General features: G+C 40.3%; 1 protein-coding gene across 3 annotated transcripts in view; it reads right to left on the bottom strand.

Moving 5' to 3' along the window:
• Positions 1-3,061: 3,061 nt before the first annotated feature.
• ABCA1 (ATP binding cassette subfamily A member 1) overlaps positions 3,062-23,760 on the bottom strand; it is a 154,951-nt gene continuing 134,252 nt past the window's right edge. For all 3 annotated transcript variants that reach the window (XM_032240240.1, XM_032240242.1, XM_032240241.1), the window contains exons 34-50: positions 23,152-23,257; positions 21,916-21,990; positions 21,223-21,392; positions 19,836-20,013; positions 17,734-17,849; positions 17,477-17,621; positions 15,837-15,960; positions 14,619-14,748; positions 14,229-14,349; positions 13,390-13,452; positions 12,680-12,786; positions 10,222-10,363; positions 9,717-9,851; positions 8,654-8,757; positions 7,971-8,063; positions 7,083-7,326; positions 3,062-6,469 (exon numbers count right to left, since the gene is read on the bottom strand). In XM_032240240.1, coding sequence (XP_032096131.1) covers positions 6,329-6,469; positions 7,083-7,326; positions 7,971-8,063; positions 8,654-8,757; positions 9,717-9,851; positions 10,222-10,363; positions 12,680-12,786; positions 13,390-13,452; positions 14,229-14,349; positions 14,619-14,748; positions 15,837-15,960; positions 17,477-17,621; positions 17,734-17,849; positions 19,836-20,013; positions 21,223-21,392; positions 21,916-21,990; positions 23,152-23,257 — 2,194 coding nt within the window. In that variant the 3' untranslated portion in view covers positions 3,062-6,328. The remainder of the gene's footprint in view (positions 6,470-7,082; positions 7,327-7,970; positions 8,064-8,653; positions 8,758-9,716; positions 9,852-10,221; positions 10,364-12,679; positions 12,787-13,389; positions 13,453-14,228; positions 14,350-14,618; positions 14,749-15,836; positions 15,961-17,476; positions 17,622-17,733; positions 17,850-19,835; positions 20,014-21,222; positions 21,393-21,915; positions 21,991-23,151; positions 23,258-23,760) is intronic.

A 23,760-nucleotide genomic window follows, 5' to 3' on the forward strand; every position in this document is an offset into this window, starting at 1 on the left:
AGTTTGCACATTTTTTTTTAGATGGAGTTTCATTCTCGTTACCCAGGCTGGAGTGCAATGGTGCGATCTCAGCTCACTGCAACCTCTGCCTCCCAGATACAAGTGATTCTCCTGTCTCAGCCTCTCAAGTAGCTCGGATTACAGGCATGCAGCACTGCGCCTGGCTAATTTTTTTTTTTATTTAGTAGATATGGGGTTTCACCATGTTAGGCTGGTCACAACTCCTGACCTCAGGTGATCCACCTGCCTTGGCCCCAAAGTGCTGGGATTACAGGCGTGCACCACCATGCCCAGCCAACTTGCACATTTTTATCTTCTTTTTCATCATTGCCTATGAGCTTCAGACTGAAATACCAACTGTATTTTTAACACAACCATCTACCTAGTTCAGGTCACAAACTAGAAGTCACTTTCCTACCTCTCTTTTCCTCAGCCCCTACATGCAGTCTGTCAGCTAGTCCTGCTGGCTCTATCGCTAAAGTAGATACTGAACATTACCATAGCTCCCTATCTGTCACTACCATCTAGTCCAGCTCATCGTTATCTCTTACTCTTCCTCCTGTCCCTTCTTCCCACAGTAGCCAGTGTTCTTTCTGAAACAGAGTAGGTCACACCACTACTGTTTAAAACTCTCCAGTGGCCCTTGTTGCACTAATAATAAAATCCAAATACCTTAAAAATGCTGGCAAGATCCTGTGTGATATGATCCCTGCTGTCTCTCCAATTCCACCCCTGCCACTTTCTTCCTTGCTAACTCAGTGCAAGAGACATTAGTACAGAACTCTCTTTTACCCTCTCAGTTCGCCAAGCTTTTTTCCACTGGGGCTTTTGCAACAGTTATTCTTTATTCCAGGAATATTATTCACACGCACCTTGAAAGGCTGCTCCTGCTTGTGTTATTTGGTTCTGAGCATATCACTCTTCAGAAAAGGCGGTCTCTGACTTCTCTCCATTGTTATCCGATTACCACGCCTTATTTTCTTCTTAGCACCTATTGCTGTCAAAATATATTAGATGTGTTTGTCCACACATTTTTCACCACTGAAATAGAAATTCGTTAGAGCAAGAATTCTATTTCTTCAACATTGTAGTCCCAGTACCTAGAGAAGTATCTGATATAAAGTTCAATAAATATTTGTTAAATTCATGTATATTGATGCTGAGGTGAATTTACGAGGTCTATGTTAACTGATAGCTAACTTCAACGAAAAGAACCCTCTGCCCAGCTGGACTGTCCCTACACCTTTGGACGAGTTTCTTACCCAGTGAGCTGCAATTTACTCATATGTAAAATGGTACTTTTTACCTTATAGGGCAGGTATTGAGGATTAAATGAAGTGCGCATGACAACACAGTAAACGCTTGAAAACATTAGCTAATTTTTTTTCATACTTAATGTAGACATTACCATTACAAAGGGTCGAGTTTTTTGAATCTGGAAAAGTTCTCTTAGGCTTTTCTCCAAATAGAAGAATGTTTTGCTCAAGACTCATGCGTAGGGCCAGGGGAGGTGGCCTTTAATCCCAGCACTTTCAGAGACCAAGGAGGGTGGATCACCTGAGGTCAGGAGTTTGAGACCAGCCTGGCCAACATATAGTGAAACCCCATTCTCTACAAAAAATACAAAAATTAGCTGGGCGTGGTGGCGCATGCCTGTAGTCCCAGATACTTGGGAAGCTGAGACAGGAAAATCACTTGAACCCAGGAGGCAGAGGTTGCAGTGAGCCGAGATTGTGCCACTGTACTCAGCCTAAGTGACAGAGCGAGATTCTGTTTCAAATAAAAAAAAAAAAAAAAAAAGACTCCTGGGTAACATATTTTCTTCTAAATTACTGCCTTTTAATTTTTAATAAAGTTTTTTCCTCTCCCTTGGCATTTTTAAGAAACAGTGTTCTATGATTTCATTAAAGTCACTATAATGTGAACTTCAAGTAGGAGGACGGAATTGTGATACTGATGTTCAGGGGACATCTTGGCTCACTTGAAGCCAAGATTTTTCTGCATACGAAATTCAGACCTGTGCCACAGAAAAAGGACTACTCACAGCACTTTGTTACAGCCGTTCCCAAGAGGTCATAAGTAGAGCCTGACTCAAAAGGACTGTTTCAAATAGCAAAATAAACAGACATCTTTTGAAATCTTTTTCTGAATCTCTTAATTTTTTTTTTTTTTTTTTTTTTTGAGATGGAGTCTCGCTTCTTCACCCAGGCTGGAGTCCAGTGGCACAATCTCGGCTCACTGCAACCTCTGCCTCCCAGGTTCAAGTGATTCCTCTGCCTTAGCCTCCCCAGTAGCTGGGATTACGGGCATGTGCCACCACACCTGGCTAATTTTTGTATTTTTGGTAGAGACGAGGTTTCACCATGTTAGCCAGGCTGGTCTCGAACTCCTGACCTCAAGTGATCCGCCCACCTCGGCCTCCCAAAGTGCTGGGATTACAGGCGTGAGCCACCACGCCGGGCCTAAACTCTGATTCTCAATGAGCTATGAAAAATATATTCACATTGTCTCAGCATTACACATATATTGTCTGCATAGCACTCATTACAGGAGAAAAGGAAGGAATCACCAATATTAGTATCATCTCTGTTCCCACATCTACTTTTCCTTCCTGCTCACCCTTGCTAACACCCCTAGCACCTTGCCAGTATAATTGCTACACTGTGTCCTATATTTTTGGTTGCATAAAGAAAAGAGCACTGAAGCCTGTCTTTGCAGCTTCCCCTATACCAGGTGAACTTTTATTAAATAAGCTCAGCTACAGAGCATTTTCAGAGATCAAAGTGCAGCTTCATAATCATTAAGGAGAATATTTATCTGAAAACCTCTAACACTTAATACCAGTTACTCAGCATCTTAACCAACATGAAAATATAAAACACCCTTTTATTTTCAAGTAGTCCCCTCAGCTCTCTTTTATGATTAAGGGAACATTTGAATCTTTTCTCAAGTTTTTCCTTTTGATCCAAATCACTTCCCCTCTACTTTTCTAATGGCTTTATAACACTTCAACAGCAGGTGGTGCCACAAATGCATGAAAGTAAATTTCTACAGACCAACAGAACTGTCACAGCTTTATTTTGTGACTCATATTACAACATAGAAATATGCATTTTAATACTTCATATAAAGTTATTGACATACAAATATTTTTTTCTTTTTTCCTTTTAATGAAAATGATTTAACTTAGAAATCTGTTGTGAAACTTCTGCCTAGTTTTGCAAGTCTCAGATATTCCAGTGCAAAAATAGATCCCATTACAGACAATGTAAAGTGCTTGGAATGAGGGCCAATGATGAACAAAGAGCACAAAAACAGCTTCATCTGAGGGTATAAGAAAGGATAATAGCATACCTAATCCTTATAGAAATAGAAACGTTCTATAAAACGGGATGCAACAATTTTAAAAAGAATTAGAGCAAAATTTCTACAGTATTACATTATTACTAGTAGATAATAACAAGGGTACAAATTAATGTCTCAATATCAAAGTGGTTCGGTATTACATAACACATGGCTCTTTGGAAAACATTTTACCTGATATATACAACCACAAGAAGAAAACAAAGACAAATCCCTTTAGTCAATGATTACTATACAGTGAATGAATGATGTGCAACACTTAATAGTCAAAAAGCATTTGCTTTCAGTACAGATAATGCAATACAGTAGTGTGAGGTTTGGTTGTTTTTTAACAATGAATTGCACTGGGCACTTATGTATAGAGGGCTTATTATTTTCTTCTGTTTTTTTCATATTCACAGTTGTTAATAAGTTTTCTGAGGGGTCCAAAAGATGCAAAAGCAGAAATCTTTGAACACGTATGTTGAGAATTTCTGAAACTCACAGTTACATTCCACAGGGAATATATAGAAATTTTACTTGATTGAGTATAGAGTTGGTAAAAATTTCTACCACAATTAGGTTTTACACAGAAAATGTAAAAGATTACTATCTTAAAAGGTAACACAATATTAATGAAGATGTATAACTGTAGATTGCTTCTAGTTTCAGAAGAGATCCTTTTCAATCTGTATTAAAATGTTGTGTTTTCTTCAAAATAGTTCACAGTGCCTTTTGATTTTTCAAAATATGGCCTTGAAGTCAGAAAAATTGAGGCAAGGAGTTGCTCATGGATTTACTATAATGAAGAATTAGAATACTTTTTTAGTAAAACGAGAAACCCAACAGAAGTTTGATTTTGAAAAATATTAAATGAGAAATTATTTTATGAATTCTCTATTTTTGAAGATAGTATAAAATGCAACGATCCCATATCATTAGTTATTGGAAATATGCCTTCATTATTTATGTTTAAAATCAATATTGACTTTAGCTTCTAAAACAGTCATTTATTCCTTTTTAGTAGTGGGTTATGTAACATTCTGTAAATTTAAAAATTATATGTAATTTGAAATCTGAGGGCTTACACCTTAAGAGTTAATACTTAAATTTTGGAAAAAGTGGAAGAAATTAGTAACGATATTGAAAGATCACTTGAATTTTACCAAACAATAGTTCTTGTATTTTTCTTTTGTCTCAAGACAGATAACATTACGCATTTGTGGAAAAGTATTTTTTAAAAATGTTTACTGACTAGAAAAATAAGACTGGGTTAGAAAATTCTGAAAAATACTCTACATGGAAGCATTTGTTGTTTTTATTTTTTTCTTCATTAGTGACTGAGAGACGAAAAGTTTGAGATTGTCGGATTTAATGGTGGGGGGGCGGTGGGAGTCCAACATCTGCAAAGCCAATTATTTGAAGGTACTAAATGCCATAAACACGAGTTGTGTTTTCAGCAAGCTCTCAAGCTGCCTGTTTTCTCTGTTGAAGAATTCATTGTTTAGACTTGTGACCCTTATACTTTCTTGGCTTTTGCATTGTTGTAATTAAAAAAAGAAAAAAAAAAGGCTACCCAGTATTGTTACAGTGGGCTCCTACAAGCACAAGACGACCTGTATTTGTAAACCAGCGAGCTGGATAAATGGCACACCCTTATACATACGGAACATATTCTTTCAGCGACCGCACTCAAAAAATACTTGATTGATGAATTAAGAGTATCCTTAACAATCTGAAAGAAACTCAAATATAACGTCATGAGATCTTGACCAACGCATTGCTTTCTAGGCACCAGTCATAACTGATATGCAAATTTATATAAGAAAATAAAAATAGCGAGGCAGTGGCCATACTCCTTCATACCACAGGGTTCTACAAAGAGGCCATTCTAAGGATTCAGAAGTCACTGATAGAACTTACAATTCCAAACAACATTTAAAAGTACAAAGATTTTTGTCAAAATACAACTCTTTTCATTTTCTAGATTAATTCAAAAGGCTAGAAATAATAATATACTTGTGTCAAATAAACATCTTGAGATGCAGTGTACCATGTTAGTAGACAGTCAGGACAAATGGGCACTGACTTCCCCAGGTTTGAATGCACAGTCTCTTGAATCCCAAGCCCTGGCCTCAGCAGCTTGCAGCCCCAGCAATCTGGCTGTTGATTCTTTGCCTCTTACCAGGATCTAAGTATATTTAAGAGTCTCAGAAGGACGACCCTATAGACCCATGGCTCAAAGCACAGGACAGTATAACAATGGAACCAAGTTTCCTGTGTCTAGAAACACCCACATTTTTGTTGCATGTTACTGCCACCAGAATAGCTCATCAAAGAGAGGATTCAAAGCAGGATGTTAGCCACACATGTCATCATTTTGTCAACTGATATTTAATGACGTTGATAGACTCTGAGCAGAGCAGCTTTCACAAAAGTGTGCATGACACACCATGGTGCTTCAAACTTTCTGAAAAACTTGGCACTAATAATTCTGGCACACTCATTGCCAGCAATGGATGTGTCACTGGGAAACCAGTCTCCTGGCATGGCATGGCATGGCTTAATGAATGAGGATGTGCATGCCTTTTGATTTTGATAAATAATCACTGACCATGATTACTTGAATTACTGTTGCAACCCCAGTGAGAATACACAGGAACAAACAAACAAAAAAAGTACGATTTCAAACCCCTATGTCCATTGGGTTCCATAATAGAGTTTCACATAGGTATAGGTCAAAAAAAACTAAATTCAAGTCTTTCACTTGAGAGCCATGTAAGACATAGGCTACAAAGGCACTGCCCCTGTAATGGAATTTTGTTTTCATTGCATTGAATTGCATTGCATTGAATAATATCAGTACAGTATCCAGTTTGCTTCTTCCCACAGTAACTTCTGGCTCTTTTCTCTGGAACACTTCACATGGTGCAAAGGAAAGTCTAGTTCCTCTTTACTTTCAGTGACCCCATATGAACAAGATTCTTCATACATAACTTTCTTTCACTTTCTCATCCTGTAGAAAAGATGTGAGAACTGCAACATCTACTACTGTCTGGTTTTTGTGTAATGAGAGGTCCTTTAAGTGGTCATCATCACTTTGGTCCTTGGCAAAGTTCACAAATACCTGTTAAAAGATTAAGATGGACCTTTATACATACCACTCAACTTGCTCATTCTTTATTCTAGTTCTGTTTTTCCAGATGTTGAAATTAGGTCAAGTAGGAGCATATAGAATTACATAAGTAGATTAACTAGAAAACTATGTGTAAAGGAGGGAAGAATACGTGAAAAACGCATAACAACTTAAAAATGGACTCTCTCTATTGCCCCCCCACATCACCAACTGCTCAGTCATCCATGTACTTTGGCACATAGAGTCTTGATTACAGGGAAGAGGGAAGAAAATTTTACTGAATACCTATTAAGTGTCAGGAGCTGTTTGGTACTTTTTAATCTAATTTAAATAGGATAAGGCACCAAGTAAAATGCCTGGCCCAGGGTAGGTACTCACTAACTAGTAGTTATTATGGTTACTATTACAATAAATTCTCACAATAATCCTGTAGAGTAAATAGCATCATCCCCCTTTTCAGGTTCAGAGAGGTTTAGTAAAAAGCATTAGCTAGTAATAGATCAGGAACTCAAGCACACGAACTGCTCTTGGGCCCATGGGCACGGGTGGGTGGGCAGGAATCCACACCCTGAGAAGTACATCTCTTTTGATACTCAAAGCTTACTTGGTCAAGTGTTGTCTGAGAAACAGAGTAGTCTTCTATGTGGAGTCGCTTTTTGCTCTGGGAGAGGATGCTGAATATCCTGGCCAGGGAAGATAATGAAGATGGAAGCTGGTATTGTAGCATGTTCCGGTGTTTCTCTTTTAGAACACTTCCAGGAAAGGCAAGTCCAAAGAAATCCTGGACAGGCTTCAGGTCAGGGTTGGAGCCTGCTATTCGTACAACTATTGTATAACCATCTCCAAACCTGAAAGCAAGAAAAAAGTATCCAAATGGAGGCTCTCCAGGAAACTATTCAAAAGAATATTTAACCCTGAGAACCCAAGTTGTGCCATGAAAACAGGTGCCCCCTGACAGGCCTAGAAATAAGTTTCTGAGAGAAGGAACCAGTTTTTATTTACTAAATGTGAAGCGCCATGCCACGTGTTGTAAATACATGATCTACTTGAATCCTCACCTGGACCCATGAAGTCTGACAGACATTTACAGAGAAACTCCCTGAGGTCCAGGGAGTTAGTCACTTGCCCATGGCTCAGAGCTCATAATTGGTAGGGCCAGGATGCAAACCTATTTGTGTTTGACTCCAAAGCCTACACTCTCACCAGTACTGGCACACGTAAATGTTTTTCGTTTCATCTATAGAACAAAGCTAGGAGATAGATCTTCCAGGGAAACTGACTCTCAGAGAAGTTACATAACTTGCCCTAGAGTCACAGAACTAGTAAATGGTAAAGACAGAATTTGAATGTAGCTCTAACTTCAAAGCCCTCATTCTTTCATTTTGCTCAGTTTTATTTCCCTTTATTTTAGAGCCATCATGTATACACTCAAAAAGAATGGAGTATCAAGCCTTTTCACTAGGCACTATCCCTAAGAAGTTATCTTTGTTACCTATTTTTCAGATGTTGGACACTGCCAAGGCACCTGAACCTTCCATTGACCATAATCGCCATCCTAGTGCAAAGAGCTTCACATTCTTCCATACTGCGGTGAAACAGAAAGAGGTTTTAGTTTTCGAGATTCTCAATAACCATCACAACATCACCACGGCTTCCAGCATTCCCGCTTTCCAGGGAATCATATCCTGTTACTAGTACATGTGGATATAGGGATGATGCTGTTCACTGTAGTGCTGTTTACAATCGTGAACAAGTTGGAAATAATCCAAATGTCTACAGAAAGGGAAATAGCTAAATAAATGAGAGCATAGCCTAATAGAAAGCTATCCAGCTATATGAAATGACATCTAAATATACTGACTTGGAATAATGTTTATAAGATATTAAGTGAAAAACAGCAGTATTTATACTGTGCTTGCACATTTATAAGAATACACATGTACACACATACATACATACATATGCAGATTTGCATAGGAAAATTCTGCAAACATAAACAGCCCAGTGAAGACAATAGTTGTTTATTACCTGAAATTATACCAAGTCGTATAATTTCAGGTAATAATCGTTTTACTGTTTGCTTTTCTATATTTTCTGATTTTTACAAAATGAACATGTATACTATTTGGAAAGTTAAACATCCCACAGTGTAGAAGCCAAGACTTTACTACGGACCTGTGAGATGTAAGCACTACTGATCTCCCCTCCTTGACAACACTTAGGGCGCAATTCCACAAGAAGCGCCGGGCTTTGGGATCCATGCCTGTGGTGGGTTCATCCTGTAATTAGAATAAAATAAGTCTTACTTTCTGGGGAAAAAAAAAAATCAAAGATAGATTTGTTTTTACATGCAGAAGCATCTTTGAAACAGCTTAAATTTTAACTTACCATTCCAGTTTTTTCTTGATGGACCAAATAATTAAAATAAGTTTCAAATACATTTGTAAACAAGGTCACTATTATAAATGTCTTATTGATGCAAGAAACTCAAATATTCTGAGTCCTTTTTTTATAGAATTAAACAAATTCCTCCAAATAAGTAGGGAAGGAAAAAGGCCATTTAGTTTAAATTATCTTTTCATCACTGATAAGAATATACTAAAACTACCTTTTGTCTGAAACCCCTATTGAAGTCAGTATAAGATTTGGGTAGAATTCCTTTTCTTCTTTTTTATTCCAGCTGACTCCAGATTACCCTAGTATACTACAATTGTTAGCCTTACAGAAGCAAATTCCAGACCCATATGGTCAGGAATACATAAAAGCCTCAACCAAGGCTTCTTCCTGTAATAACATCAATGCTCTTGCCTACCGAAGAAAAAGGGTCAAGGGCCACTGCCCAGTCTCATCTATTTTTCATCTATCCGTGTGTAAAGAACTGACCTAGTTGCTACCTTGGGTATTTTAAAGCTGTGTCCACACTCTCCATTTTCAGGGAATGAACATAAAGATGATCAAAAAGAATGTTCCAGAGAAAGATCAAATCACATATCCAGCCTCAATCATACACAGAAACAAGGTGCATGGAGTGTCTCTATTTGGGAGCATCTGCAGGCATGGTACAGCCACCCCAGTGTGTGCCAAGGGAGAAGCTGCCCTCTGTTTCTTAAGGGTGGCTCTGGTGTCCCTGGTGGGAGATAAGCCAATCGTACAACAGCCCTGGACATACAGGACTTTTGAAACGTCATGTTTTCCACTCAGGCCAGAACAGCAGTTTTCCATCCACAGTTACACTCACCAGAAACACCACAGGAGGCCCGCCAATCAAAGCCATGGCCGTAGACAGCTTGCGCTTGTTGCCTCCACTGTAGTTACCAGCGTATTTTTCTCCATACTTCACGAGGCCCAGTTTCCGGATTGCCCACTCACCAACCTACAGTGATGAAAAGCACCTTGACTTTTGTCTGGCTTGGGAATTGTATCATGCTCTCCTACCCGCATATGTATGAAAGTTCTTTCACTGAGTAGGACTAGATTCTAGAATCATAACCTGACAACTGGTGAGGAGCCAAGGCAGGGAGAAGGGACTCACGTGGTGGGAGCAGCACTCCACTTCAGCCCACCCAGCCCTGCCCCACCACGACTACAGGTTCCTACCCTGAACACAGATACAAAGAACCAGCATTTGATGCTGCTGCATTCATGAGCAAAACAGCCTGAAGTCAATGTGTGTGGAAAAGCCATAAGGTATATACTGTCAGGATGCCAAAGGAGACAGGCTGGCTTTCAGGTGCCCACAGTACCTTGCCAACTTCTTTCTCTGGTACTCCTCTCAAAAGGGCAAAGAACTCCACGTGCTCTCTCCCAGTCAGCAGCTCTGTGATGGCATCAAACTGAGGGCAGTAGCCCATGTTCTGATGTACTTCATGGATGTTCGATAAGATACTGCAAAGGACAGGAAACTAATTAGATTTGAAGCAAGCAGAGACACTCTGGTCAGACAGTCTGGCCTCATGTTCCCATAAAGTATGCTTCTCCTTTACAAAGATACCAATACATCTGCAGCTACTTGAAAGGACAGCCTTCCTGCCCCCAGGATGCCAGCTCTTCCTGGCAAGCAGGGTCCCTGCCTCTAACCTGCGCAGTCCTTGCACCTACTGGCCGTCTCAACACTTCAGTCTGCAGGTGCAGTCCTATTTCAGAACTCCTGAGGTCATGCCAACCACTGCACATTTTTTACCAACAATCTCCATCACCCTACCCTGGGGCTTTCATGCTAAGGCCCCATCCTACACTTCCCTCCATTACCCATTCATGTGCACTAAGTGAGAAGGCCCAGAAACTTTGGGTGTGAGCAACACAGAACCTAGCGACACAATTTATGTTGGTGGAGTGGCTTTTGGGTTCTATGAAGCCAGTAAAGTGAAGAATCAGATATGACAGAAGTTCAGCATCCACATTCCAGACTGATGACTGTACCTCGGCCACAGAATAGCCACGACCTTGGCCTTTCAGCAGCACTCATTCCTCTCTGTGTATCTTAATTAGAGCCCCCAGGGTCAGCCTTTTTCAGAATTAGGATTGAGGCACACGTGGACACCGTGCCAGGCCCTCACAGCTATACCAACCAAATCAGTTCTTATAACCAGTCCCTGTGACAAGCCTTACTACGGGCCGGTTACTGCTGCCACTGCTATATGCATCAGGAGCTTGGTACTAGGAGCAAGCCTAGGAAAACAGTGGTGCAGTGCTGGGCCTGCTATTCCCAGAATGCCTGTTCTCTTAGGACTCCTTTACATTGCTACTGCAAAAATGTAAGAGACGCAAGAGGAGATCATGAATACATTAAGTCCCTTGCTGTTTTCAATTTTATTGGCTATCCCCCTGTCCAGTGTGTTCAAATCCTGAGTCATTGTTCATTAGTGGTTTGGGAAATACGTTCAGTGGGTCATGACCAGCACTTTTTTAATGACATGGTATACAGCAGAGTAAGAAATAGCAGAGTGCGTTACAATTAGTAACGGTAGGTACTGTTTTATGAAACCTTAGGTTATACACGTGTCTATGTGTCTGTGTGTACATACTGCTTTGAGAAATAAAATTTATTTCCCACAAGGGTCACGGTCAGAAAAACGTGAAAGCCACTGCCTTGTACTATCTCTCCATATAACAAGCCCAGAGAAGCCCCACATATTTAAAGTACTTAGAGTAACATTATCTAAGAGGCCTGTAAAATGTAGATGTATTCCCCAAGATCAGATTGCTTTGTGACCTGTGCAGTCTCAGAATGTGGCCTAATGGTGGCTCTTTAAAGAGGGCAATTTACTTTGTAAAGGAATTATTCCTGAGGAAATAATAAAAGATTTTTTTTTTTCGAGACAAAGTCTCGCTCTATCGCCAGACTGGACTGCAGTGGCGCAATCTCGGCTCACTGCAACCTCCGCCTCTTGGGTTCAAGTGATTCTCCTGCCTCAGCCTCTCGAGTAGCTGGGACTATAGGCACATGCCACCACACCCAGCTAATTTTTTGTATTTTTAGTAGAGACAGGGTTTCACCATGTTGGCCAGGAAGGTCTCTAGCTCTTGACCTTGTGATCTGCCGGCCTTGGCCTCCTAAAGTGTTGGGATTACAGGCGTGAGCCACCATGCCTGGCCAATGAGAGATGTATACACAGACATATTTACATAGTGAAAATGGAAATTAATATGTGTTCGACATTTATAAGGTACTAAATAAATTATAAGTACATGTACATAGGGGAATTTTATGCAGCAATGTAAAATTCCACATCTTAGGAAATGTAACCCACTGGGAAATATTCATAATACACTCATTAACAGTAAAAACTAATTTTATCTCTATATACAATGTGATCTCAATTCTATGGCACATTTGTATGTGTATATGAGATAGACTTGGGGTGAAGGAAAAGTTTAAAACTGGATTGTGATGATGGTTGCAAAACTCTCAATTTACCAAAAATCACTGAATTATACTCTTAAAACAAGTAAATTATATAGTATGTAAATTATACCTGAATAAAGCTGTTAAAAGAATGAGACTGCAAGGAAATGTAAGTTGTGGTTATCTCTAGATATTGAAATCATTGATGATTTTTATGAGTTTCTTTACCTTTTACTATATTTCAACATTTTTATGAACTCTAAAAGTACCACTGTAATCAAAACCAGCAATATATTTCTTTAAATAAACTAAAAACAAAGCCTTTGCAGCAAAATACAGGCCACTTCATTTCTCACCTATTTTTGTTGAGGAAAGCATCTCCTTTGGTCACAGTGGTATCTCCTGTTAACATCTTGAAAGTTGTTGATTTTCCAGCCCCATTAACTCCCAGGAGTCCAAAGCACTGAAAAAGAAAGATTAACTTGTATAAGCAAACTCTAAAAACGCGAATATAAACGATCCTAACAGGTAGCCACCTCAAACCATTATTCTTACATATCAGCGAAGAATCAAATATTTTCTTGGTTTTAAGACACCGTATAGGTATTTAGATATGTATTTCATAATGGGACTATTTTAAGTGTGGCTGTATTTGCAAGTATTACTTGAATTGTCAGGTTGAGGCCAAAGTTCATGTGTGAAAAACAGTAATGAAAACCAGCTAGCCAAATTGCACCAGCTACTCTGGCAAAGGGCTTACAAGAACACAAACAGAAACCAGAAAGGACAAAATCTATTTTTAAAAATCTATTTGAATTTCATCACCAACCCAAATAGATCACAAAAGCATGTTTTAGATGTTTGTGCTTTTTTTTAAACTGCATTTTATTATCTAAAATCGTTCTCTTGATATATCCCATCTTCTCGATGACTGATTGCTCCATACTAGCATAAATAGAGAAGCCTCTAAAATCCACTTTTACCCCGTAAAAAGCATTGTTGTTTGATTGGGTAGAGATAGTCTGAATTAATAGGGACAAGCACAACACAGACAAAGTGTCTTTACCTCACCAGGAGGAATGCCCACACAAATCCTGTCAACAGCAGGCTTCCGCTTCCTTCTGTATATCTGCAAAAAAACAAAATGCAGCCATTCATGAGCCTCAGTGACTCACAGCTCTCCCAAGCAATTGTGGAAGGCAGGACTGTAAACTATATAAACCACAACATAAGACATGTCAATCAGTCTAAGCCAGAGGCATATTTGATGTGCTAAGAGCCTTGGTCTGCGTTTATGACAGCTGGCTTCTGAATGATTCTGAAGCTCAAAATAAAAGTGAATTTACTTTTTAACCTGTTTTTAGAACCGCATTGTTCATCAGTATCTACATAATTTTTCACTTATTCAACATATATATGTATTGTAGATATTTTAAAAATTAAATTGCACAGAGTATAAATTTGTATTAAAAATATTGCAAATACTGCACAGATTACAAAAAAGTAAAATTTGGAGATGCTGGCATCTAGAGGGCTAAAATAGACCCTCCTAAGCACTGGAAATATATCTGCTTTTTGGACTATGAAACTCAAAATCAACCATTTATTCTCCCTACCTTGATTTTGACTAGATATACAATACTAGTATGTTTTAATAACTTAAACATAAATGTAAGCTTACAAAGCCAATACATTCGAGAATGGGAATTCATATTACAAAAGTATTCTCAGTAGGAATTCTTTAATTAAGAAGTCTCCATGGTGTTTTCAAAATAAAATTGACAGAACCTTGGTACAGATATACATTTTTGGAACACATGCCATTTTATTAAGTCAGCAAACTGGTTTACAGCACATAAAGCTGAAAAAACTGAAAATAAACTCTTGTAACCTGTACTCTCTCACCTTCGTCAACTCCTTGATTTCTAAGATGTCATTCTGGCCTCCACCATCAAGAATTCTCTGTCTTTCCCGCCTCACATCTTCATCTTCATCATTCAAAGGAGGAAGCTTTGCATTTACAGGTCTTAGGGGGAAAAATAAGAAAAATAAACCTTTCAAACTATTTTTTAGGACAAAGATTCAGTCTCTAATGGAGTATTATAAAACCTGCTCGCCACAGTTTCCAGGATGAGCAGGAAGGGCGCTGTAGGATGCCCGCATCAGGAGAATCAGTTTTATCATATCATGTATTTTGAGTTCAGTTCAATCCAACCACCATTGGTGAGTGTTTCCCTGTGCGTCTCCTCTGTGACCCTCAACCAGGTGCTCCATGGGTTCTAAGAAAAAGCTCACCTGGGCCTGATGAAGAATCTGTACTGGATCAGAACCGTAATGAGGAAGAACACCACCCCTTCCACAGCCATGGCGAAGAGGTTTCGTCCCACCAAGTCCCAAGATAATGGTGACACAAAGCGATTCTCTCCTAGTAGACACAATGCAGAGACCTGGTCAGAATGGAGGGACCAAAAACCATGGCCCTTCCTCAAATTTGGGACTATGTTCCTAGGTATTCACTGATCTTCCAACAAAGACCAGTGGCTATCACCCATGGCAAGGAGAAAAAAGTAACAAGTGAGTGATCAACTTCCAAGTCTGATTTGGGAAAACTTTTTATGACCCAGTATCAATTGGAATTTCAGAGCCAAGGTGTATTAGATTTGTAACATCACTGAAGATATCTAGTATTTCTTTTTTTAACGGGACATGCCAAAAATCTTTTTAAAAAGGCAGACAACCCAAGTAATTTTTACAGTCAGTAATTTTAATAAATTCTGTTTTAGTAGTAAGATATATTAGAAAGCACTGTAACCAGATGCCCCTTTCAGTAGCATATAGTATAACCCAGTGAATCAATTAAATCACGACATTCAATTAAATATAGTTCCGTGTAAATATTCCTGAAATTCCTTATATATCTCCTTTGTACCCCAAGTTGGAAAAAAGCCCCTCTTTTATGCCCACTAAATAACATGGCCCATTTGACTATATTAGCTAGTGGATGAATAATAATCATATGGCTACAGGAAAAATATTTTTAACCAGTCTAAAGGTAGAAAAAGATGTAATACATTATCACTTTATAGACTGTGTAAAAGATAATATATGATCTCATTTGCAAGCACATGATTCGCCTAATAGAGCCAAAGTCTGCATCTTTCCTTCCAATTCTCTGCCTTCTAATTCTCAAAGTGGTGGTTTGACTTTTCTAGTGCCTCTGACAAACCCAGCCAGTGGCATGAGCCAATAGAGCCAAGCAAATGCAAGTATTTTCCTTACCTACAAAACTGCCCTTTCACTTTTCTCAATGGTATCAGAGGCACAGACAAATGGCTGCATCACAAAACCCATGCCACAACCAGCTGTTCTGGCAAGAGCCCTGTCGGTGGGCATGGGGGTGGGGGATATCCTGTGCTTAGTCATCAGCTTCTTTCCAAAGCAAAGGCCAGGGTTCCAAGGCCTATGCAAAGTGCCGTCTCCATTAAAGCAACCTATAGCCACTGCTTCACTCACCAAACCTTTCCAGGGCATCAGCCATTGCCTGGTTTTTCACCATGTCAATGAGCCCTCGTCCCAGGCAAAAATGTGGGAAGATCAAGAACACGGACTTCAGGATATCATTGATATTATTCAGCTTCTAAAAAAAAATGGGAGGGGAGGGAGGGAGAAGGACTGGATGTCATTCATGGTTTATCCTAAAACTGTATCAAATTCTGAAATATGGGAGTAAAGAATAAATTTGATTCTCTAGGGACAAACTGGGCCTTTTAATTCAGATACCAATTCAATAGCAGCAGGCATAGGTGATGATATGTAGCAATAAAATTCTATTCTTTAGAAATCTGGAGAAATGCTATGAGTATGGAGAAATAATGAATAAAGCTTAGAAACAAGGCTGTATTTCATCAGAAGCCAATCCGTTAAAAAATTCCTTAGCATTTTAAAAGCAAATTCCTCATGTCTGGGTCAACATTTGAGTTTCAGGATTTTGTTAGAATTTTAGAAATTCTTCTCAAATACGTCAGAACTTATGACCCCACAAGGCAACAGTGACCAAATATCTAGCAACTGAGTAAGGTGCTATAAGCTGATGCGCTGTGCTAGGGCATGGGAGAGGCAAAAGTTAGTAAGAAACAGACTCCACGCCAAGGAAGAAAAGCATGTAAACGGGAAATCACCATGTAAGTGGATGTGTGTTGTACTAGAGGCATGGAGTCAGAGAGAAAAGAGAGAACACCTCCCAGCAGGTAAGGAAAGCTTCACATTTGAGCTAAATCTTGAAGGGCAAGGGAGATACTACCAGACCCTGTGATAGAAGAAGGGAATTTCAAGCCAGGCCTACAGGAGCATGGTGGTTGGGGAGAACTCATCTGAAGCTTACAGCTGGGAAAGGGTGTGACGGCTATGGACAGGAAGAGCTGTGCAACTGTAAAAGGCCTCATGTGCTGTGTTTGGTCAAAGGCGATGGCAACCGGAATGGAGAGGAGGTCTTATTTTAGAGGCCTATACCTGGGAGAACTCACAGCATAATCAGTTGAATGGGGGAAATATGCAGCAGCAAAGCAAGCATCTAGGATGACTTTAAGAGCCAGCTTGGGCAACCAAACGATGGTAACACCACTGATGTGACGGGGATGGCAAGAAAAGCATTAAGTTCCGAGGGGAAGGAAAATCAGGGCATGTCCAGTTTGGCGTATCTATGTACTATCTAAATGAAGCAATCCACTAAGCAAGTGAGAGTGTGAGATTAGAGTTCAAGGTTATGGTCAAAGCTAAAGGCACAGATCTTAGAGATAACAATAAAAGACACCAAGAGAGGTGATGGTAAAAGCCTTGGGATTGAATGGCGTCGCCCAGCTCTAGTGTGTAAAGTGGAGGGCAGAGGAGCTAGTCTTGGTAAGAGCAACACTGAAAAAGAAAGAAATAAAAAAGAACCTATCAAAAGAAACGGCAAGGCTTGACCAGCAAAATGTAAGGCACAGCAAGAAAGAAAGGTGCTTTGCTTTCTCAGGGAAGACAGACTCTAAAAAAATGACAGAGCAGTCAGCAGTGTTAATGCCATGGACAAGTGGACTAAAATCACAATTAAACACTGTCCTCTGGCTCCCAGAGATGCTCATCCCAGCGGGAGGTGTTCCCTCTGCACAACTCACATTGTCAGTGAAGAGCTCCAGCACAAAGGTGGCCACACTGCCATTGATGCCGATGAAGAGGTTCACGCTGGTGAGCACCACATAGGCTGTGCTGGGGATCTTGAACACGAAGGAGGCTGGGTACATGAGAGGTGTGATCGACCACCTGGTGAGACACAAAAAGGTAAGTGTCCACTGAGAGTCCCCTGCCCTCCTTTTGACACTGGGCACCAAATGCCTTATCCCCTGTGCAGTTCCCTCACTCAGAGGTGACTTACCCATACAGCAAAAGTAGAAGGGCTAACACAGGCAGATTGGTGGAGGACACATAGGACTTCTGCTGGAAGCAGATGAAGATGATAATGACCAGTGTGGCAGGGACAACGTAATTGCACTAAAAGTGAAAACAAAGACATACAGTTTACCCCTCAATCAAATATACAACGCATCACACAAGTCTTCACCATCATCAGACAAGAAAGGGCAGATAAACATATTGGAGAGTAACTCTGAATTAATGAAGCCACATAAACTATTAATCAAAATACTGAACAATACATTTTGACAAGCATTTTACCCTTGGCTGATTTTATAAACTACATGCCCTTTCTGTCTTTCCAACAGCCAAGCCAAGGTGTCACGCTCAGTAAACCTACTGAACGATGGATTCCCAGTCAGAGTAATTTCAATTTCACAGGCAGCAAATAAGCTTCCATTCTTCGTCCCAAAGATGATTCTGTCTGTTTCATCATTAATGCTATATTATAGTCTGCCCAAGTTCAATCTCACATGTAATCTATTTATGAGGTAACTGCTCATAATATGAATGTCAGAATTGTTTCATCGCACTGAGAATAATTTTAAAGTCTGTCCTGACAGTGTATCAAGCCATAAAATGCAGAAATAAAGACCTGACGATAGGACAATTATGAGAATTCATAGCTGGCAGAGCAAAGCACAGGCAGGAAGTGATAGTGGGTCTGTCAGCTGCTAAAAGAATTGCAGTTTCAGACTACAGGGCTCTGCCTCAGTCTAATCCTACTTGACGTGTTTATCAACAACTTAGATGAAGACAGGCTTCTAGCAAATTGCAGGGGCTCTGAAGCAGGGAGGGACAGACAATACCCAGGAAGATAAGTGATGGGTTTAGGGACTTGATCTTTCATCTCTGAATCACCTGTGCCTGGCATAAGTCAGATACATAGTGAGCACTCTGTGTTGACTGACTGGAGAAATTACTCAATCAAGATAATAAAAAACAATACATATGTAATTTAATATGGATAAATATCAAGTTTAGGTTCAAAAAAATCAAAGAATTGGTATAGAATGAAGGCGACCTGAATTTCACAATCATTTGTGTGAAATGGAGGTTTTGGTTTACCATTGAGTTGCCAGTAAGATAGTGCTCCTTCCAAAATGCAAAATCTTTGTTCTGCAGTAATAGAAGTATGGGCTGAAGATGAACTCCCTCTAGACTCATAACCATTCAGACCACAGCCTGAACGCAAGGTTAATTCTTGGCTTTGCTTTTGAAAAGGGACATTAACAGTAAAGAGCATGGCCACACAAGGACAATCGGATCAGAAGAGTGACAAAGTCTAAGAGGCTTGGTAATAAAGAACAAATATCTCGTCATCACCCCTACCATCAGTGCTCACATTTGTACAGTGCTTTAGAGGTTACAAGGTGTATTCTCATATATCATCTTATCTGGGCAATACTCAGGTTAAATGAGAGTATAAGAGTTGTCTTTAAATATCCAGGGACTTGTTCAGTAGGAGAAGAATTACATTTGCTCCATGTAGCTTACAATTAATGGAAGTTACAGGGAGATACATTTCAACTGTACTTAACAATAATTAGAACTTCAGAATTCCTTGAAGTCCTCCATATTGGTCCAAATAGAAGCAATATATTGTAGCTGGCACAAAAACAGATTTGCAATGGATGGATAAGCTGCTGATAAAACGTACAGAATTTTCAAATGACAGATGGCTTTCCTAGTAAGGCAAAGAACATTCTGACTCTGGAGGTTAAAATCCATCAGAGAAGTTAGAGGCACTGACTTGGAGTTTTGACTAAGGTCCTTGCATCTCTCTGATTCTTGGGAAAGTTCTCACTTAGGAACTTAAGTGGCAGTGGTATTAATTTTCATCATTGTATGCAGATTTCTTCCTCTGGTATGACATGAACTCTGGTACCCGGTGCTGTGTTTGGTGTCAAGCAAGCGATCAACTGCCTCTGCCTTTTCCTTTTTTATACAACTTTAGAGCAGCTGGAATGTTTCCCAACAATAGCCAGGGCTCTTTGTTTCTTAACCATATCAATCCGTGGCCCTGACAGACATTAAAAAGAGACAGCAGGCCTGTGACCTTACCATATCCCAGACAAAATTAGACAGCCAGTAGATGACAGGCTTCACCCCACTGATGAACTGCAGGTGTTTTGCTTTGCTGACCCGCTCCTGGATCAGGAATACGACAAAGCTCGCTGGGACGAAGGACATCGCAAAGATGACGCAGATGGACACAAGGACATCCACTGATGTGGTCATCCTGGAAAGAAAAAGGCTATGACAATCTGAGGGGTCTTTGATGAAGGTGGGGCTCAATCAGCAAGGCCATGGACACTCAGACGCAGACATGCACACACAGATATTTAAGGCACAGTCCAAGGAAAAACATCTGTTCACAGACATTTTATTCAGGGTTAAGATGATCATTTTTAAGTCAAAAAATATGACCATGTAAATGCCAAACTGATTTTACTGAGGTCAGAAAGAGTCCACTGCCACAATAAAACTAATGAAGGAAGCCAGAGTGGCTAATGGTATTCACTTTGGTCCACTGTTCATGACCTTGTAAGAGCAGTAAGCTGTAAATTTTCACACATGAAGGACTAGTGTGGCTTGAAAACTAAATAAGAGCAGAAATATTACTGTGCAACTACTCAAATAAGTTAATTTTTTTTCTGGCTGTAAATCACCTTAAAAATAACAGTATGTAGCCTATTAACCTAACACATACAAAAATTCTATCAGATTCTTAAAAAAAATGATCTTACAAGCCCATTACACGGGGTCTTGGTATAAAGATCCTCGTGTACTATATTAATATCCTGTAGGAGTTAAGCAGAAACAGTAACTGCCATGCTCCAAATACACAAAAGGTATCTAATGTGTGCTAAATATCAACTCTGTGCTGGGTGCTGGGCTTGGCAATTTACACGAATTGTCTCATTTAATATCATACATCTAGAAAATTGAGAGACCAGATTCAAACCCAGATCTGTATGACTCCAAAGGCTGCATACTTTAAACTAGCTCATGTGGCTTTAAATTTTACACACACACACACACACACACACACACACACACACACAGCTTAAGAATTAAAGAGACAAGCTAATAAAAACATATTTCACCAAGTTTAAAACAGTGGTTTTTAAACAAATCGAACTAATTTATTTTGTAATTATTTATAAATATTTTATAATTTAATTAACAATTTTTGAACTCGCTTTATATGAATTCACTAAATGTTGTCATTTTCATGTATCAATGTCATTTCCCTTCTGCAGTTCAAGAAGGCCAACCAGCTTCTTCGTAAACTTATCACTTCTGCCCAGACCCTGGATCAACCCAGCTTTATCATCATGTAGCAGTGTCTGCAGCTGCTCCCCCACAATGAGCTTCATCTTTTTCTCCCCTCCTCCATGACCCTCTCCTTGCCCCACTCCATCCATTCGGACACAGCTGCACTTACAGGGCCACCTCTGAGAGCTGCTGCTTGGTGAGATTCAGGGGATGATTGAAAGCAGTAATCCCATAATGGCTAGGATTCTCTCCCTTTTGCAGGTTGGCCCGGAGAATAGCGTTGTTGATGACATTCAGGAAAGAGCTGATTGCATGCCAGCCCTTGTTATTGAACCACACCTGAAAGAAAGCATACCCGGTATAAGGTCATACTCTCAAACCCTGTTCCTGCAGGCAGATGCACATAAACAAACCATGCACAGAAACCTCAGAAAGAAATTCTAGTCATGTATCAAGGCAAAACACTATTATTAAGAACATGGTGAAGTAATCACAGCATACAGGACATAGTGGCCGCTGACGATGTGAGCAGGCACTGTGGTGAGGGCCTTATACATTTAACTTGTCGAATTCTCACAACAGTTTGGAGACAGCCACGATTATTGTCTCCATTTCACAGATGAGGGAACTGAGGCTTAGACAGGTTAAGTAACTTAGTCAAGGTTACCTGGTATGTCTGGACAAAGCAAATTCTCTGAATTGCTTCATTATACGATACTGCCTCGCTGGTAAAGGTAACAGTGAGTAAAGCTCTTTTCTGTTATGAATGCCCCTGCCAGCTTTACCATGAGTTGAAAGTACTCCAGGAAACATAAAGATCATTGTTCATTAAAAAGCTACTAGAACAAAGACAGTGATTTACCTTGACATTATTTTTGGTGTCCAGTCCTGTCATAAACCTTCCCAAGCTGTTGAGAAATCGATCTGCAGAACTGTCCTGTAAACAACAGAAACCTGCCTCAGTTGTGACTGTTCACATAGATAAGGGGCAACAGTCAACCTGGGATCTGTGGACAACAGGATGGCCCTGTGAAGAGCAATTCCACTACTACCTTGTTCACCAAAATGAAATGTGAAGCCATTAAGTAAATGGCTCCTGAGAACGAAGTGACCAGAAATCTAGAGCAGTGATGCTGCCGTAATGCCACAAGTCTAAAGGAATCACAGAGAAATCCTGGGAGGCAAAGTCCCAGGATTTTCATGTCTGGTTATCACGGTGGGGTGAGGATTCCTCAAAGTGCTCCACTGGCCTCAATTGAAAAGCCAGAACACGCTCTGCCTGCGATGCGCCAGGTACATGGGCCCATCACTCAAAAGCAGAGCTGCGGACTCAACAATCCTAGGGTCTATGTTATCAGAGCCCGTTGATTCTCACTTAAAAATGGGAAACTTGAGACACAGAGAAACGAAGTGAGCTCTTATCAGGTTCTACAGACCAGCCTGCCAGCTTCAAAAAGAAAATGATTCTTTTCCTATTTAGTCAGTGATTGTTTCAGCAAAGTATGTTTGAAACCTAGTTTGTTTACCAACTGGCCAAATTTGTAAACTTAGTTGTTCTGAGAGCTTTTAAATCTCTGGATTTGCGGGTAAATTTTTTTTTTTTGGAGACAGAGTTTCACTCTCATTGCCCAGGCTGAAGTGCAATAGTGCGATCTCGGCTCACTGCAATCTCTGCCTCCCAGGTTCAAGCGATTCTCCTGCCTCGACCCCCAAGTAGTTGGTATTACAGGTATGTGCCACCAAGCCTGGCTAATGTTTTTGTATTTTTAGTAGAGTCAGGGTTTCACCATATTGGTCAGGCTGGTCTTTAACTTCTGACTTTAAGTGATCCACTTGCTTTGGCCTCCCAAAGTGCTGAGATTATAGGGATGAGCCACCACACCTGGCCTCTGGATTTGTTTTTGACCTACACTTTTAAATGTACAACTAAGTAGTTCAGCTTTGTCTGGCTCAAATTACTAAATGCCAACGAAGGCTCTGTATTCCAACATACTCAGAACAATGGGCCGCCAGGTGATCAGTTTAACCTGCTAACTACTCCTACATCCCAGCAGCTGCACACCCACTTTTCTGATATGTCTCATGACAGATACTGTACCTTGGCCAGCTTTAGGTGTTTCCTCATTTGTTTGATGGCATCATTAACTTCTCCACTCGGAGGAAGTGCGTGAGAATTACTGACACCCAGGGAAAACCCGCCATACCTAAAAGAACAGCTTGACATTAAAACCCAGACAGTGGGGTGCGCAGTAGCACTCAGCAGCAGACTCAGTGCGAGTGTGTACAAGGTTCACTGAGGCAAATTCCTACTGAAAAAGGGGGCTGAATTTTGCCTCAGAGAGGTTACACGTCAGCCTCCCCTAATGAATTTGGCAATCTCTTAACTCCCATGGTTTCTGCCCCAGAGGGAGGACCTGGCCTGACTACACACACAGTTAGATAGTTGAGACATCGAGGAAAGAATGGCAATTCATCTCATACATGCCGCACTGACCCAGTGGCTTGGGCATGAACGTGGGTCGGGAGGCAAGCAGATGTGGAGTGGGGGAGTGGAAACCCTGCGCTGTCCAGAATAGGTTACAGTGGACTTATACAGCCACAGGCCCTGGCTCCTTTCTAGCATGAGGGCTATTACACGGGCCCTGTGTCTGCTCTGCCCAGAGATCCAGGGGTTCTGGCCCCTGGGGAAAAGGCAGAGAGAAAAGGT

This window comes from Sapajus apella, unplaced genomic scaffold (genome assembly GCF_009761245.1).
Source record: "Sapajus apella isolate SASKATOON/1434 unplaced genomic scaffold, GSC_monkey_1.0 scaffold46, whole genome shotgun sequence".
NCBI lineage: Eukaryota > Metazoa > Chordata > Mammalia > Primates > Cebidae > Sapajus > Sapajus apella.